We start from the raw sequence: 17,282 nt of genomic DNA on the forward strand, positions 1-17,282 counted from the left end.
GTAGCTCTTAGAGCTTCTCCAACGCATGTGATGTTTGGTTGCTTCCGCCAGCTGTCAAATTCATTTCAATTCATGTAGTCCGCCACATATGCAAGGGTTCAATTGCAATGCAACGGTTGTTTCTATTAAAATATTAATAAAAATATAACCGTTGTTCAACGGCTCTTCCTTTTTTTTTCTTTTTTTTTTTCAAATTTTGTTTGGTTATAAATAGAAGTTAATATTTTTCAAATTTGTATCTCATAAATTTGTTTCTCTCACACAATTTTATCATCCTATTAGTCTTCAATTGATCATATATTTTACCAAATTTTTCATCTTATTTGTTCAAATTATTATTGTTAAGGTCAAATGGACCCTAATCAATATAATTTTCAACAATCTATGTTCCATCTCATACAAAATCAGCAAAATTCTAATCCTCAAAATTCTCAATTTCCCCCACCACCAACAAACTCTACCGTATTTTTTTCGCCACCAAACAACCCAAATATGTATTTTAGACCACCTATAAATACTCATGGGATAAATTTTTCTCATCATGAACCCGAAACACCAAATGAGTTTATGTCCGAACGTCAAGTTCCACAATTTTCAACTCAAGTTGGTGTTGAAAATATTTCAATTGATAAAGAACAAAGGCGTCCAGTTAAAAAAAAACCTCGAGAGGTATTCACAAGGGAAGAAGATACACTTCTTATGCAATCATGGCTCAATGTTTCAAAGGATCCAATTGTGGGAGTTGATCAAAAAGTCGATAGCTTTTGGTTAAGAATCACCGATAATTATAACCAATATCGTGGGCAGTCACGAGAAAAGCTACAAGGCCAATTAAAATCTCGATGGCATCGAATAAATGGCCTTGTTCAAAAATTTGTTGGGTGTTACAAACAATCTGTTCATGGAAAAAAAAGTGGGGCATCGGAGAAAGATATCTTAGTCAATGCACATGCTTTTTTTGAACAAGATGAAGGTGCACCATTCAATCTTGAGTATGCATGGAGGCTTTTAAAAGATGAACCTAAATGGATGGGAGCATGCACCGAAAATTCTTCAAAGAGAATAAAGAATTCTACTAGTGGTGCATACACGGCATCGCCAAACTCAGAGACACCTTCAAGTTATGAGTTTAACTCATCATCTCCAATGGAGCGTCCAATGGGACAAAAGGCGGCAAAACGAAAAGGTAAGGCAAAGGAAAATACAAATGCAACTGAACCTCCTTCCAGTGTTATTTCTGATACAATGAATAAAAGAATGGATTTAATGGAAAATCTAGCACGACTTAAGGAGGAAGAAAACAAATTAGTCAAGGAAAAGATGGAGTTTGAAGCAATGCAATTCATAATGTCAGACACTTCTAAGATGAATGATACTCAGCGTGAATTTCATGAAAAACGTTGTAATAACCTAAAAGAAAAATATGGATGGTAATAATATGCAGTGTTCTAGTATTTATTATATTTAAATATTATGTAGTACTTGTTATGTATCAACAACTTATTGTAATAAGATGCAACATTCTAGTATTTATTATATTTCAAATATTATTCAAAATAGTCGTTATTTAAATTAAATATTATTCAAACTAGTCATTATTCAAATTAAATATTATTCAAACTAGTCGTTATTCAAATTAAATATTATTCAAACTAGCCGTTATTCAAACTAAATATTATTCAAAGTAGCCGTTATTCAAACTAGCCGTTATTCAAACTAGCCGTTATTCAAACTAAATATTATTCAAAGTAGCCGTTATTCAAACTAGTCGTTAATCAAACTAAATATTATTCAAACTAGCCGTTATTCAAATTAAATATTATTCAAACTAGCCTTATATATACCTTCATTCTTTTCTCACTTTTCTATCACCCTCTCTCATTCTTCTATCATTTTCCTATCATCCTTCTCTTATTCTTTTATCATTTTTCTATCACCATTCCCTCACTTCAATGGATTCAAACAATTCAAGCAACCTCAACAAACTTTTTTGGGAGGTGATTGAAGAAGAACTTATGGACAACACAGATGAAGAACTATTGTTGTCAATGCTCGAGAAGGAACGTCAATCTGGAAGTTCATCAAGGAAAAAAAGAAGATCAGTGATAAATCGGAATCGCGAAGAAGGGCATATACGATTAGTCAATGACTACTTCTCAGAAAATCCAGTATACACAGATGCCCAATTTCGTAGAAGGTTTAGAATGCATAGGCATTTATTTCTTCGAATTGTAGAAACCCTTGGAAATTATGATGAATATTTTCAAATGAGGGTCGATGCAATTGGTAAAATGGGCCTTTCACCATTGCAGAAGTGCACTTCTGCTATTCGTATGTTAGCATATGGATCTTCTGCTGACATTGTAGACGAATATGTTCGAATTGGTGAAAGCACTGCAATTGAGTGCTTAGAGAGATTCGTAAGGGGCGTGAATGAGGTATTTGGGGCCGAGTATTTGCGAAGGCCTAATAACAATGATGTTGAACATCTTTTACAAATGGGGGAGTCGCGTGGATTTCCAGGCATGCTAGGTTCCATTGATTGTATGCATTGGGAATGGAAGAATTGTCCAGTTGCATGGAAAGGACAGTTTTGTCGAGGTGATCATAGTAAACCCACGATCATGCTTGAAGCAGTGGCATCGCAAGACCTGTGGATTTGGCATGCATTTTTTGGTATTGCAGGTTCGAACAATGACATTAATGTGTTAAACCAATCCAATGTGTTTAATGATATTTTGGAAGGACGCGCTGCTAGTGTGCAATACACAATCAATGGATCTTCATATAATATGGGGTATTATTTAGCGGATGGTATATATCCTGAGTGGGCTACATTTGTCAAAACCATTTCGATGCCGCAAGGAGAAAAGAGAAAACTATTTGCACAACACCAAGAATCAGCTAGAAAGGATGTGGAACGGGCATTTGGAGTGCTTCAATCTCGTTTTGCAATAATACGTGGTCCAGCGCGTGCTTGGCACATGGAAACCCTCAAGCATACCATATATGCTTGCATCATATTGCACAACATGATTGTCGAAGACGAACGACATACATATGAAGGTGATTTTGATTACTCTTATGATAATGTAGGTGACAACAACTCAACGACTGAAACATTTAACGGTCCTCATCCGAATCTTGCAACAAGACTACAAAGAAGAGCAAATCTTCGTGAAAAAAAAAGTTCATCGCCAACTTCAAGGAGATCTAATCGAGCATATTTGGGAACGTTTTGGACATGAGGACGATGAAAATTAAATTTGAGTAATTCTGTTATGTAATTTATTTTTATTGTTTTTAATTATATTTAATGCATTTGAGATTAATTATAATTATAATTTTAAATTTTATGTTTAATTTTATTTATTTTATATTAATTAAAATTTATATTATTATTTTAAATCAAATAAAATTTAGTATGAATAAAATATTAATATACAAAGTAAAATTGTGGGACCCAATATGAGTTCTTTAAAATTATACCATTGGAGTGAAAATTGGAATGAGATGCTTCAAGATGATGTGGACTAATGGGTTCCACAAAGAACCAAATAATGGGTTGCACCATTGGAGATGCTCTAAGGAAAACTAGGACCACTTGATTTGTAGACTGTCTTATTAGTCGGAAAGATGAAGAAAGGAAAAATGGTGCTGCTGCAGTATGTAATTTTGAAAAATGCCAAACAGTCACCATTCACCAACATAACCATGGTACATTTGATTTCTAGATTTTGACTGTGTTACTATAACACTACAGTCACCACCCACAAATATCTGTCCTTTTTCTTTCCATATCATGTCAATTATTGTCGTGTCTTCATGCCATTACTCAAAAGTTCAAAACAATGACACACAACAAGAATTGATAGTACACGAAACAAATTATGTCCATTTGATTTATGGACTGTCTCCAACTATATCAATAATTAATAACAGATATTGACAAATGCCTTAAAAGCTTATTTGATAAGACCATAAAAAGAATCTTTAAGTTTTAGTTTTTAATTTTTCAATTTATATGAATAAATAAAAACTTTGTTCAACAAATGTTTTTAGTTTTTAACTTTTCTCTTTTACTGTTTTTGGGGTTTTTTCCCAAAAGTTATTTAAACTAGTTTTTGAATTTGTAATCTTTAGCTTGTGTTTTTTCTTCTTTAATAAAGAGTGAAGACTCATTTTAGTCTTTCATAAAAATTGCAGAGGTGATATTAGTCCTTGAGAAAAAAATTTATATTAAATTCCTTGCAAAATTTAACCGAGACATGTTAGTCCCTTTACTAATATATTTTTAAACCGTTTTTTTTTTTACTTTTGAACTGTGACTAGACTGTCAGTGAAGACTCATTTTAGTCCCTCACAAAAAAGGGAGAGTCCAATTTAGTCCCTGAGAAAAAATTTCCTTATGTAATCTCTTACAAAATTTAACTGAGTCATCTTAGTCTCTCTTTTAATATTTTTTTCAAACGATTCTTTTCTATTTTAAAACCTTGTCTGGACTTGACAAGATAGACCTCTTTCGAAAATTGAGTATGGGTAAAAGATTGAGTTCCTTTGCATATGGTCTTCAGAATCTGAGTTTCTACCGGAAGTTGTGTTACATAGTAGTGAGACATCATAATCTTATCATTGAATTTGAATCGTCAGATTCTGATCTTTCATAATCTGAGTCTCAAGCTTCTCTCATATGTTCATATTTGAGTCATAGCCCAGTAAATTTTTTGATTAATTATCCTGCACACTTGAACATATGTTAGTATAACTAATTGTTCATTAAATACTTTGTTATCATCACAACCTAAGGGAAATAGTATAAACCAATTTTCTTCCAACATACCATGGGTATTATTTTCGCCACAAGTATTATTTACAAAAGTAAGAAATTATCATAAATCACTCCAGTAGCAGAACTAAATCTTCCTAAAAGATCATTAACAACTGAAACAATAACAACACCTAATACACAAGAAAACATAACAAGAAAAACCATAGTCAGTCACTCATAAGCCTAATAATAAACCCAACAAAAAAATATCGTGGTATCACAATGATTTATCTACAATCCCTTAAATATTTTCAAATCAACAGTCATAAAATAAGAGTCCAATCACAGTTTAAAAATATGAAAAAATCGATTTTAAAAAAAAAATTAAAATAGGGACTAACATTGCTTAATTAAATTTTGTAAGGGATTAAATAGAGAATGTTTTTCTCAAGGACTAATTTGGACTCTCCCTTTTTTGTGAGGGACTAAAATGGGTCTTCATTGGCAGTCCAAACACATTTTAAAAGTAAGAAAAAAATCTATTTAAAAAAATTAGTAGAGGGACTAACATGTCTCGATTAAATTTTATAAGAGATTTAAAGGGGTGATACAATGACCATATAAAATAATTTTACACTCTTAACCAATCACAATTATGTATCTAATTAAATTACTCTTTTATGTTTAAATTTTTTTAATAACATAGCAAATTGATGATTTTTTATTAGATGACAGTGTAACACTATTTTAAATTATGAGTGGATATCTATTAAAACCCTTTCTTTTTTACATACTTTCTATTTTTTCATATTATTTTTTTAAAACATAAATAAATAAAATTGAACCATTTTCTAATAGAATGAATAGAAAACAAAAAAAATGTTGAATTTCCAAAACTCAAAATTTAGTTTTAACAGAAAAACACAATTATTTTATAGTTATTAAAAAATAGTTGATAGTTATAAAATTAACAAATTATTTTAGCGCAATACCTTTCCATTAAATCGACAATAATTGAGTTTATATGATCTTTGTTCATTTTACAATTAAAATTCTTATTTCAATTTTACATAAGTATCTAAAATTATATCTTATCCAGTATCAAATTAGATAATACTCCATAGTCGTGTCGACAACTAATTTTCTATTTAACGATTTACTATCTAACACAATACATATTTTATTTTTAATCAACAAGTACTTATATTTTCTTATTCCAAAATGTCCAAAATTCATTTATATTTAAATATATTTTATATCATATCAAATATATTTACCCTGAAAGCACGAGTATCTCATTAGTAAAAAATATGCAGCGCACACAACTAACTCCCTCCTCTTCTTCTTAACTCATGCAGATTCCAAAATATTTCCTTCTCATCCTCTTCCAAGTCTAAGCAAAACAAATTTGCTTACTTTCATTCCAAAAATATGATTTGAAAGCAAAGCTAGAATACATCCCTTACTCATTTGGAAAAACAAGGCAAAAGTATTACTTAACATGGCAGCTGACCTTGCAGTAGATGTTGTGGTATCTGTGGTATCAAAATTTCTGCTTGAAGAGTATGCGGTGTTGGGGAATGCAGCGAGGCACGTAGAATGGATTGAGAAAGAGCTGCGGTCCATGCGGGGATTGTTAGAACAAGTTGAAAAGAAAGGGAACGGCGAACAGACACAGGAGCTAAAAGACTTTGCAGAGAAATTGCAGGACGTTGCTCTTGATGCAAAGAACGTGATTGAAACGTTTCTGATAAAATCAGTAAAGAGGAGGAGGAGGGGTGTTTTTCACTGGTTTGACAAACACACTGTTGGGAAAGACCTGGAAAAGATCCGCAAGAAAATGAGAGAGATCTCTTATATTGGATTGAACTTAAACAAAAATGTCCTCGTGCTCTCCGTTGAAAATCCGCCATCTTCCAGGTCCAATTCCTCCAGCATCCCTGTAGTAGTATATATGGCTATGGAGAAGCTTGATCACATTCTGAGTCAAAATTTAATAGCCAGTAATAAGGTGATCGAGCTGGTGGAAGGGGCGAAAGATGGCCTCAAAGTCCTAGAAAACATTGTTTCCAATTTGAAGTCATCAAATGAAAGAGAAACTGTGTGGCTGGAAGAGGTGAATGACGTTTGTAGTTGCACGGTAAAAGTTGCTGAAAATTTCATTGCAAGAAGCAGTTTCCAGAGGAAGCTCCCATATCACTCGTGGAAGTTTAAGAAGCAGATGAAGTGTGTTAGTACTGAAATTGGAGATGCCCTTGCCAGAAGTTTGATTTACGGAATTGTGGACATGGATGAAACAACACAAAAACCAACAACAGTACCCGTTCAAGACTTGTCAGTGGAGGATTTGATAATATCAGAACTCCTCCCTTTCTCTATTAGTTATATTGCTGATTTGCTTCTTCTGAGCTTTGCTAATGATAAAGCTACTTATATTGCAGTGGTCTTCTTAATTGCAGTAATCACTAAAGCTTTTGTAATTATTGTAAGACGAGAACCAATCACAGCAAGTAAACTGAATCCAAAAAGAGGCGCAGGACCAATCAGAGCGGGTAAACTGAAATCAAAAAGAGGCATAATATCAAAGCTGCTGACCTCGAGCACATTCTTAGACATTTCAATTCTTTTTGTGACTTTCATCATGTTATATTTTATCCCGTTCCAGGTAGCACTCCTATTCCAGTTGATTGTTCCACTTTGTGAAGTTATTTTCTGGATTGTGCGGCTGTGGAAGTCAAAGGACAATAATTTGAAGTGCGTGCAAAGAGATTTAGATCTTATGCACGCGTTTCTTAGTGACACTGCTGATAGGGCAGAAAGCATGAATGAAAGACAGAAAGTATGGTTTGGTCAACTTAAACTAGTGGCTCAAAATGGCAGGTCCTTTCTTGATGCTGCTACGGATTGTTGGAGCAGTAGAACTAAGTTTGCCAAGGGAATCAACTGCTTGTTGAAAGAGATTTTAAATATCTCAGACAGGAAGACCAATTATTGCATTGCAAATATTCTTATTCAACAAGAGCGTGAACGTTCGTGCCACGACGACAATTCTGGTGCTGCCTCCTCCTCTTCCTTGTATAAGCCTGTGACAGGACTCAAACAAGAAGTCCAATCAATCAGAGGAGAAAAGGAATTAATGAATGCGCTTCTTCAAGATGTACGAGACATGAAAGAACTAGATGGAACATCTAGAATCTGGGTGGACCAAATGAAAATTATAGACAGTGAAATTGCAACTGTCATTTCCGACTATGATGACAAATTAAACCATAGGTCAATTCTCATTTACATTTTCAAGTACTGGACCCGACAGGATATTGGTAACAAGATCAATGCTATCAAAAACAAAATTGAAGATGCCTCCAGACGAAGAAGGGTATATGGTTCAGGAAAGACAATTGAGTCCTCATCATCCACGGTTCATATACTACGTGGAACCAAGCAACTGTCTCTCGTTAATATAGAATCCGATGTTGTTGGATTTGATGATGACGCGCAAGTTATGATGGATCAGTTACTGTCGGATGAGAAACGTCGCTGCATTACCTGGATTGTTGGAATCGGAGGCGCGGGCAAGACAGAACTAGCCAAGATGATATTTCAAGACAGCGCTGTTGTAAGCCATTTTGAGTGTCGCGTATGGGTGTCACTAACTTCAAAATCAAATCAGGAAGAACTTTTTGAAGAAATTAACAAGGAGGCCGCCAAGCAAATACAGGGAGACTCGTCGAATGTTCCCACCGTGCTAAAAAACTTAGCACAGAAAAGGTATCTCCTAGTTGTTGATGGCATAGAAGAAACTTCACAAGTGTACTTGTTAGATACATTGGAAAAGGAGATACCCGATATGTCAACAGGCAGCAGACTTCTTCTTACTGCTCGCAATGCTAATGCAGCCCAACAGGCTGTTGGTACTAATAACTTTGTTTACCCCCTACATTTATTAGATGATGAAAGTAGTAGGGTTCTGTTCAAAAAACATTTGAAGCTGGGCACTACCCGGGAACTAACCAATGTTGAAAGAGAAATTGTGATCAAGTGTGGAGGCCTACCATCCCAAATAATCGAAATGAGTCGTTTTCTTTCAGATAAAGAAAGTGACATACACGAGGAGTGGTCAACCGAGCTCAATAAAGTTCAAATACGGAGTTGGTCTGAAACGGTTAATACAATCAACAACCACTTAGCTCTGTATCTAACTGGATGCCTATTTTACTTTGGACTATTTCCTGCTGAATTTGGGATTCCTGTTAGAAGACTGGTTGCTTTGTTGATTGCAGAGGAACGGGTGCATCTTGAGGAACACGAAGATCTCCGAGAGCAAGTAGCAGAATGGTATTTGACGAAGCTGATAGATCAGAACCTGGTTCAAATTGCTGAGAGAAAGCCCAATGGCAAGGTCAAAACATGTCGTCTCCCCTATGGCTTGCGAGAACTCTGGTGGACAAAAGCTAATGAATACATATTTCACAAAGCCCACACTGCCGGGGATTCCAATGCAGATCCGAAAAACTCTATCATACGATGGGTGACAGATGATCCTAAAACCCATCATATCTGGTTAAATCATATTCATGGTGACACTAGCAGTACTAGAATTGATCCAGCTTCCCTGAGAAACTACTACAAGGATGTTATATCCTTTCTGTCCTTTGATACACGAGAGGGGAGTAAACCCGGTAGAGAAATAGGCTACTTCATGAAGGTATCTATTTCAAGTGATTGCTTCTTACTCCTGCGGGTTCTTGATCTTGAACGCGTTTACAAACCCAAATTGCCTAAAAGCATAGCAAGACTTTCACAGCTGAGGTACCTTGGCTTAAGATGGACTTACTTGGAGTCACTTCCATCATTTATAAGCAAGTTGTTAAAGCTACAAACACTTGATCTCAAACATACTTATATACATACTCTACCAATCTCCATTTGGGAAATGGAACTCAGACATTTGTTCTTGAGCGACACTTTCCACAGCAGATTCCCACCACAACAAAAAGATCATTTTTCCTGCATCAGATTTCTTCTACCTCACCTCAGAGATAATTTTCTGTCTGATCTCCAAACACTGTGGGGGCTCTTTGTAGATGAAGAAACTCCAGTGAAGGATGGCCTGGACACATTGGTCAAAATCACAAAATTGGGATTAACATGCCAACAAATGTCATCAGAGAAACAGGTGATGACAAAAAAACTTGAGGCAGTGGCTGATTGGATTGAGAAACTAATACACCTTCAATCACTGAGATTAAAATCAAGGGATGAAGAAGGGAAACCTTGGAAATTACACTTGAAGTCCTTCAAGAACCATGAAAAAGTAACCGACATGTATTTGCTGGGAACCTTGAGCAGTTCATCTCTTCTGTCTGAGTTCCCTCGGAGCCTCATTGAACTTACCCTATCACATTCGGAACTAAAGGATGATCCCATGAAACTTCTGAAAGATTTTCCGAATCTTAGGATACTGAGTTTACTTGCAAACTCTTACCTGGGACAAACAATGGTTTGTGAATCTCAAAGTTTTCCTCAGCTTCATATATTAAAGTTTTGGGTGCTGGAGCCATTAGCGGAATTGAAGATAGAGCAAGGAGCACTTCCCTATCTCAGACAACTGGAAATCAGATCGTGTCCGAACCTTAAAATGCTTCCTGATGGACTAAAGCATGTTAGCACCCTGCTTGAGTTGAAATTGACAAACATGCCATCAGAAATCAATGCTGAGATCAATAACATCCCATTACCACCCAATTGTAAAGTGGTCAAAACTGATTTTCAGTAGAATGCAATGGCTGCATGGAAACTCGTATGGAATGGTGAGTACTGAGTTATGTATGTTAGTATGCTGTTTTTCAATTTTAGCTGTAACTTAAGTAGTTCTATCATGCAAAAAAACTTCTTGGCTGGGAAGGAAGTGTTACTCAATTGTTTTGCTTGTAACTTCTGGTTTGTAGTTTAAGGTTATGTTTCCCTGATTGTGTTGTGGACGTTTGACTTGTGTATGAGCAATTAGTAAAACTAATATTTGGGATTTTTAAGAAAATAATTGTCATCTATTTTTGTATTTATTGTATAATAGTATGTATTAAGAAATCTTGGTTTTCCAAATAAAGTAGTTTTCTGATTGTTTTAAATTTAATTATTTTATAATTTGTCTGTCTCTTTCTGTGTCATTATCTATGTAAATATAAAATAGGAAACATTATTTCGAAAAATCTAAAAGAAATTATTTTGTAAGCTTATCATGATATAGGTTGTAAACTTTTTATTAAATATAAGTTAAAGAACTGATATTTTTATATAATAAAATTACTCTAAACTAAAGTAAACAATAAGCTTAATCAAGTCATACTACTGCAATAATAAGAGATGACCTGGAATATGATCCTTTCATTTATTTTGGTTAAGAGATTTTAAAGAGAAAAGGTTTATTCATACAAAATGTGAAAATGTTGAAACTAAATATAAATTGATAGAGTTAGAGAATTCTCCGTACTGGATTTAAAAATTAACCAACAAAGTGATACTATTTAAAACATAGTTTTATTTATTCTCATTTAGAACAAATCTGAGAATTGTGTAAATTGGAAAAAAGAGTATATGATAGGGAGATTATATGATGGTAAAACAATCACTTAAAGATAAATTAATTTGCTGAAATTAAACGAGAAAATAAAAATTTATGAAAATATTTAGTCATTTAGCAAATGCTACCTCCGTCCCTAATTACAAGACCTTGAGTTTTTTTCATGTCCTTTTTACAAGATCTTCTTCAACTTTCAAAGTGCATTATTTATTTTTTTCTAAACATACCTCTAATTATATTAGATATTTTTCTTCAATCTTAAATAAATAGAGTTACATTACACATTAATTATTTCTCTCTCTTGAGGATAAAACTTGTAAAATTATACAAAATAATCAATAAATTTATTACTCTAAAAAACTTTCTTAATCCCCACAATTTACTTTATAGGGTCTTATATTTATGGACGGAGGTAGTAATAACTTATGGAGAAAAAAAAAACAAGAAAATTACTAGATATACACAACATTGCAGCATGTCATTAAGGAACCAATAAAAAACACACAATGATAGTAAATGTGGCAATCTACCAGATTAAGCTAGTAAGTATTTCCAATATACAAAATTAGACATGGTTATTCCAGTTCCATTCCCATCTACTTATACAAGACAGGAAACTGACATGAAATTAAGCACTTAATTAGTCCTACAAATTAGGAGTCAAATACAATGTCTTCCCTTTACAATGTCCTACCTACATTCCATACCTTGCTATTCCTTGAGGATTCACTTGGGCTAAATGAATGCCTTGAGTTCTCATGTTAGTTTCACTCCACATCAAAGGTGATACCATTGAGTCCAATCCCACCATCCTCTTTGACCCGCCAGGAGATCCTTCTAGTGTCAATCCTCGTAGACTCTCAAGGGATGTTAGGCAACTTTCAGTAGAACAGTTAGCCCCTTGGGGCTGGAGAATGTATGGTACGTCTGAAACATGCATTCCACCTAGCTCGATACTTGGTAGTTCTTGAAATTTTTGGATGTCAGTGTCTATTGTTGTATCACCAATAAATTGGTCAGCTAACATCTTACAAGCTCTCTCAAGCATGGCCATATATCTCCGTTCTGCATCTTGGCGAATTAGCAGGTGCTTCTCTGCCTGCAATACCACATTATTTTTTAATAGTAAGCATTCAGGTACACTTTTATAAGACATAATAAGATAAATTCTTCGATAAAACTGTAAATTAAACATCATTAGTTATAAAAGTTGAGGACGTCTAAGCCATAAACTAAAACCATCTGATCTATTCTCCTTACTACATAACATTTGTCTCCACCACGCATGTCCAAGCAATCTAAGGCGAGATTCAACCATCGTTTCTACACTAGGTGCTACTTCAACTCTCTTTAAAGCTATCATTAATAATCTTACTTCATTTAAAACTTCCGACACCAATTAAAATGGCCTAAAATTAATATAACCAAAAGAATAATACACTGGGCACCGTGAATAGGAAACTTACCTCCACTAGTAAATGTAGCTTACTTTGCACTTCCATCTGGGCTCTTAAAGCCTCCTTGACTTCATGACCCCTATACATGACATTGCAATTCTCAATTAGATCATCAAGTACCATACAGGCATAAATGGAGGAATAAATTGTTTCGAAAGAAACCATGAAATCCTTACTCATTTGCATCAGAAGCTAGTAATTTAGGAGACGAGTTTTCAGTACCGGGGCTTTCTAGAAGATATGAACCTGATATTCCTTACATAAAATTTCAATGAGTTAAGTAAAAGCATAGACTTAAACCGAAAAAACCTTAACCAATCTATTGAAAAGGATGCTGATAGTGATATATAACTAAAAATTATATATTACAAAACTCTGATAAGTGGCATATAATTCAAAATGTAGAGAGAAAAATGTACCATCTTTACAGCCCTCGTCAGAATCTTTTCCAGCTTGTTTACCAAGCCTGTACTTCTGCAATATAGTAAAGAATAATGTAATACAAAACAAAAAATATCAAAAAGTTTCGATTACAACTATGATATACGCAAATGAACCTGAAGATGACTCTTTAAGTGATAGAGTGTCAAACCCTTGACATTCATGGTCCTCATGATTGCTTTTGGCGTGGCTTCTGCAGATGAGAATTTTAATAGTATAATAATTGAGAGGACCGATAGATGCAGTTAAGAGCGTTTGTCAGATAAAGGAATGGCCAACAATTAAAGTTAGAGAGGTGTGTATTACTCACATCAGTCGCATGCCATCATTATAGGTAGTTTTTATAAGAATTTTTAGAAAATATTCACAAATCATAACATAACCCCACTACAAAGTGAGAAAAGAATAAATGACACCAAATTTTATTTTTGGCTTTTCTACTTATTTAAGGTCTTTAATGCATTCAAACAGCAACAGCTAGATAATGAAGTTTTAACACCTTTAAAAGCACAGAATCACCATGAGAATCGAAATTCGGAGTTACAACAAAAAATAAGATTACTGAATCCCTAAGATAAAATCCAATGATCCTTACAAGAGTTCTGAATGCATACAAATGAAGAACCATTCTCTCACAAGGAACTTAATAAGGTTGATGTACTAATTAATGAAAATATTCTCCTCGCCTCAATCTTGGACTATGGTATCATGCTAAGCAAATGGCAATTACTGTATATACACCCTTGGTAAAGTCAGTTTTCTTTCCCAAAGAACATTTTATCACAAAGGTTCAGTTGCATTTTTTTTCAAATCAATGAAGTCCCTTTACTTAAAAAGTCAAGCAAATCTGGTCCACCTATCCATTTTATAGAGCAACCATTTTCTTATTAAGGTTAAGTTGCATCTTTTTTATTCATATATTTGGAATTTAATATTGAAATACACGTACGAAATCAATACAAAACACAAAATTGTACAAACAAGTAAAAAAATTGAGGACCAAAATTACTCATTAGCTACCATAGAGAAACTAGAGTACAATTATATACATTTAAGAAAGAAAACACAGTAACCCAAGTACGTGGAAAGTGTGCATTATGCATATATTGTGATAACATAAATACATGATTCACGTGGTGACAGACTACAAGAATTGTTAAGAATCTCACATCGGACAATATATGACCTAAACATGTAGTTATAAATGAGGCCAGTTTTGTAGGATTGAGTTAGGTTCAACCACATTTCTTAACAAGAATGATGCAAAGCAACATACAAACTTGAAATTGAAGACAATCAGAAGAGCTTCATTACAAGTTTAACACCTCAGACATCCCACATTCTAATCAATAAAAAATCAAGTCCAAACAGTGCAATTTGCAACAAATTTCACAAGAGATAAAAAAGAACATAAAAGGCCCTTCCTTTCCTAACTTCAATAATTCATGGCTTTTAAACAAAAGCTAAGCATGTGTGTTTTCATGGCATCACCTCCAGAATCACTTTTGCCTCTTTCAAAAGTGAATCAATTCTAGAGTCAAAATCAATTCTGCTTTTAGAATACCAAACATGTCAAACTCAATTTTATACCTCCAGAACCACTTTTGGTTCTCTAAAAGTGGAACCAAACATACACATTCTCAAAACAAAAATCAATAAATTAGTAATTCGTAAACATGATTAGCCTACACAAAAACAAGAGTATAAAAACTTAGTAAGAAACAAGAAAGCAATGTGAGGTTAGAGAGAGAAATGAGTTACTGCTTGGTCCACCGAGTTGAGTAACAGCATCAACAAAGCGTTGGTGAAGGTCAGTAGTCCAACGAAGACGAGGTTTTGGATCAGAAGTGAGAACAAGACAAGGGTCAGCAAGGTGGTTGTGGTGATGATTTGTGTCTTCCTGAACAACACCAACATTTCCTTCATGGTCGTGAGGACGTAGCAACCTAGAAAACATGTTTCTTTCCTATGATGAAATGAAACCCCAGAAGAAAAAGAAGAAGAAGAAATGAAATTTGTTATTAGTGATGAGACATTTGGTGAAAGAGTGAAAATTGGGAAATGGGTGAAGTGAAAAGAACAAGACTTTGGTTTTGGGAAGGGAAGCCTGGCAAGGCAAATGGAGCTGACACTGTCACGCTTTACTGTGATTTTGTCACTTTCTGCACTCTTTTTGCTTTTTTCATATTAAAAATATACTAAATACGAAAAATCAATGGCTTTCTTTTGCACCCTTTGTGTTTTCCCTCCAATCATTTTTTTGTGGGGTTTAGATTAGGGTTCTTATGAGTGTGGAGCATTGTTCCTCTTTATTTTTGTTTTTATTTTTCTATAAATTTTGTACAAATCGCCTCGTATATTACAATTTTAGAGATATAGAATCAATTTTGGAGTAATTATGAGGTTTATGGTTCTTCTAAAACATAATTGATTATATTAAAAGTTAGAATTTGGCTCTGTTTGGTAAGACAACTTTTCGAGTTTATAGCTTATGTCTTATGTTTTATAAGCTCATATGATAATTTAGACCCGTTTGGTAACGGTCTTTTCATCACGAGCTTATAACTTATTTTACTAGCTTATAGCTTATTTTCCAGACGCTATTTCAAATAGCGTTTTAGCTTATGTCTTATAGCTTATTACTTTTTCTTCCTTTTTTATCCTTATTATTTCAATTAAAATCCATTTTTAACCCTTATAATTTATTTTAATTTAAAATAAAATAATTATATATTAAATATCTTTTATGTCATTTTACATTTATAAGTTAATTGAACCGCTAATTTTACCAAACACTTTAATGAGCTTATAAGCTATCAGTCTCAACCATCCGCTATAAGCTATAAGTCATCCGTCATTAGCCATCAGTCATAAGCTATAAGCTATCAGCTAACTGTCATACCCCAAATTTGTCCTACCCTTTAATTACTAACTGGCTCAGGCTTACGCATCTCATAATCTCATGTACATATCTCCATTAGGTCATCTAACATATCATACATTAACTCGTTGAATAAACATCCGAAGCATGGGGTCAAGAGTATTGGTAGCCAAGGTTCTCTATGGGTGAGGTTCTCCTATTCATTTCAAAGTTATCGAGCTATAATAGCATCCTTGGCAAGATCCTAAAAAGAAAAACAGCAAGTGCTCACAATTTCATCAAAAGATACCGGTAAGATCGCGTGGGACTAAGGTTTGGTCCTTTCCCATATCTCAAGTAACCAAGTGCGTATCTCGAGAAAGAAAGGTTTTGGCTCATTGCATGAGTGTGTTCACTAATTGGAGATTGGACACAGGGTTTCATTCGTTTCTATGCTTCAAGTCTAATTCAGTTCAAAGATTCGTCAAAGGATTATTGTTGTAGAGTTTGAGTGCAATGGCACAAGAAATTGACTGGTTCGTTTACAATCTTGGGCTCACTTCATATGCTTGTTACTTTTAAAAGCACAAGTAATTCAAATGATAAGTTGTATCATTGGCAAGGCTGAGTTCAATACTCCTTCATATAAAGACCGGGTCCAATTCATTTGGTCTACAAGGCATGTTCATCAAGTTCAAATCCAAAATTCAATTACATCATTACACCATTCAAATTCTTTACAAGATTACACAAGAGTATGCCAAAAAATAAAATAATAATCAAAGCCTATAGTGCCCTTCTCTTGAAATTCTTCATGCCTGCTACAAAACCTCACTCACTTTGCTTCAAAAAAAAGGGACCATGCAGCTTAACATCACCATTTGAACCTGCAAACAGTTCCAAACCATTTCAGTAAACCAAACTGCACTGCCAGCCCTGCAAACCAGTTCAGATCTGCACCAAAACAAAGACCGGCATCAGCATTTCATCACAAATGTTCAAACAGTTCTACTCACAATTCTAAGCAAGCTTCATTAGTCATAACACTAACCCCATTTTTCACCATATTCATACAATCATGTTGCAGCCACCCAAACCCATCCACTTAACCTGCAACATTCAAACAAAAAAGCAAAGAAAAGCAGTATCACCTTTTCAAGACACTCGAAACCGAAC

The 17,282-nt window shown here is 34.2% G+C and overlaps 4 protein-coding genes across 5 annotated transcripts; 3 read left to right on the forward strand and 1 right to left on the reverse strand.

Annotated features, from left to right (window-relative positions):
- Positions 1–351: 351 nt before the first annotated feature.
- Positions 352–1,434, forward strand: LOC131614451 (glutathione S-transferase T2-like). Its single transcript, XM_058886036.1, has 2 exons — positions 352–643; positions 728–1,434. Exons 1-2 carry the CDS (start codon positions 352–354, stop codon positions 1,432–1,434), a joined length of 999 nt encoding a protein of 332 aa, XP_058742019.1.
- Positions 1,435–1,952: 518 nt separating this feature from the next.
- Positions 1,953–3,248, forward strand: LOC131651612 (uncharacterized). The gene has a single exon (XM_058921278.1). It carries the CDS (start codon positions 1,953–1,955, stop codon positions 3,246–3,248), a length of 1,296 nt encoding a protein of 431 aa, XP_058777261.1.
- Positions 3,249–6,057: 2,809 nt separating this feature from the next.
- Positions 6,058–10,833, forward strand: LOC131643852 (disease resistance protein RPP13-like). Its single transcript, XM_058914187.1, has one exon. It carries the CDS (start codon positions 6,270–6,272, stop codon positions 10,542–10,544), a length of 4,275 nt encoding a protein of 1,424 aa, XP_058770170.1. The 5' UTR covers positions 6,058–6,269; the 3' UTR covers positions 10,545–10,833.
- Positions 10,834–11,807: 974 nt separating this feature from the next.
- LOC131643854 (protein PHR1-LIKE 2-like) lies at positions 11,808–15,430 on the reverse strand. 2 transcript variants are annotated; one of them, XM_058914188.1, is made up of 6 exons: positions 15,008–15,430; positions 13,363–13,439; positions 13,225–13,279; positions 12,982–13,060; positions 12,815–12,884; positions 11,808–12,447 (listed from the first exon to the last, which is right to left on the reverse strand). In XM_058914188.1, exons 1-6 carry the CDS (start codon positions 15,201–15,203, stop codon positions 12,043–12,045), a joined length of 882 nt encoding a protein of 293 aa, XP_058770171.1. In that variant the 5' UTR covers positions 15,204–15,430; the 3' UTR covers positions 11,808–12,042. The 2 variants fall into 2 exon arrangements, with proteins under 2 accessions (XP_058770171.1, XP_058770172.1); XM_058914189.1 differs by having other exon boundaries at positions 12,982–13,051; positions 15,008–15,429.
- Positions 15,431–17,282: the final 1,852 nt, after the last annotated feature.

This window comes from Vicia villosa, linkage group LG1 (genome assembly GCF_029867415.1).
Source record: "Vicia villosa cultivar HV-30 ecotype Madison, WI linkage group LG1, Vvil1.0, whole genome shotgun sequence".
Lineage (NCBI taxonomy): Eukaryota > Viridiplantae > Streptophyta > Magnoliopsida > Fabales > Fabaceae > Vicia > Vicia villosa.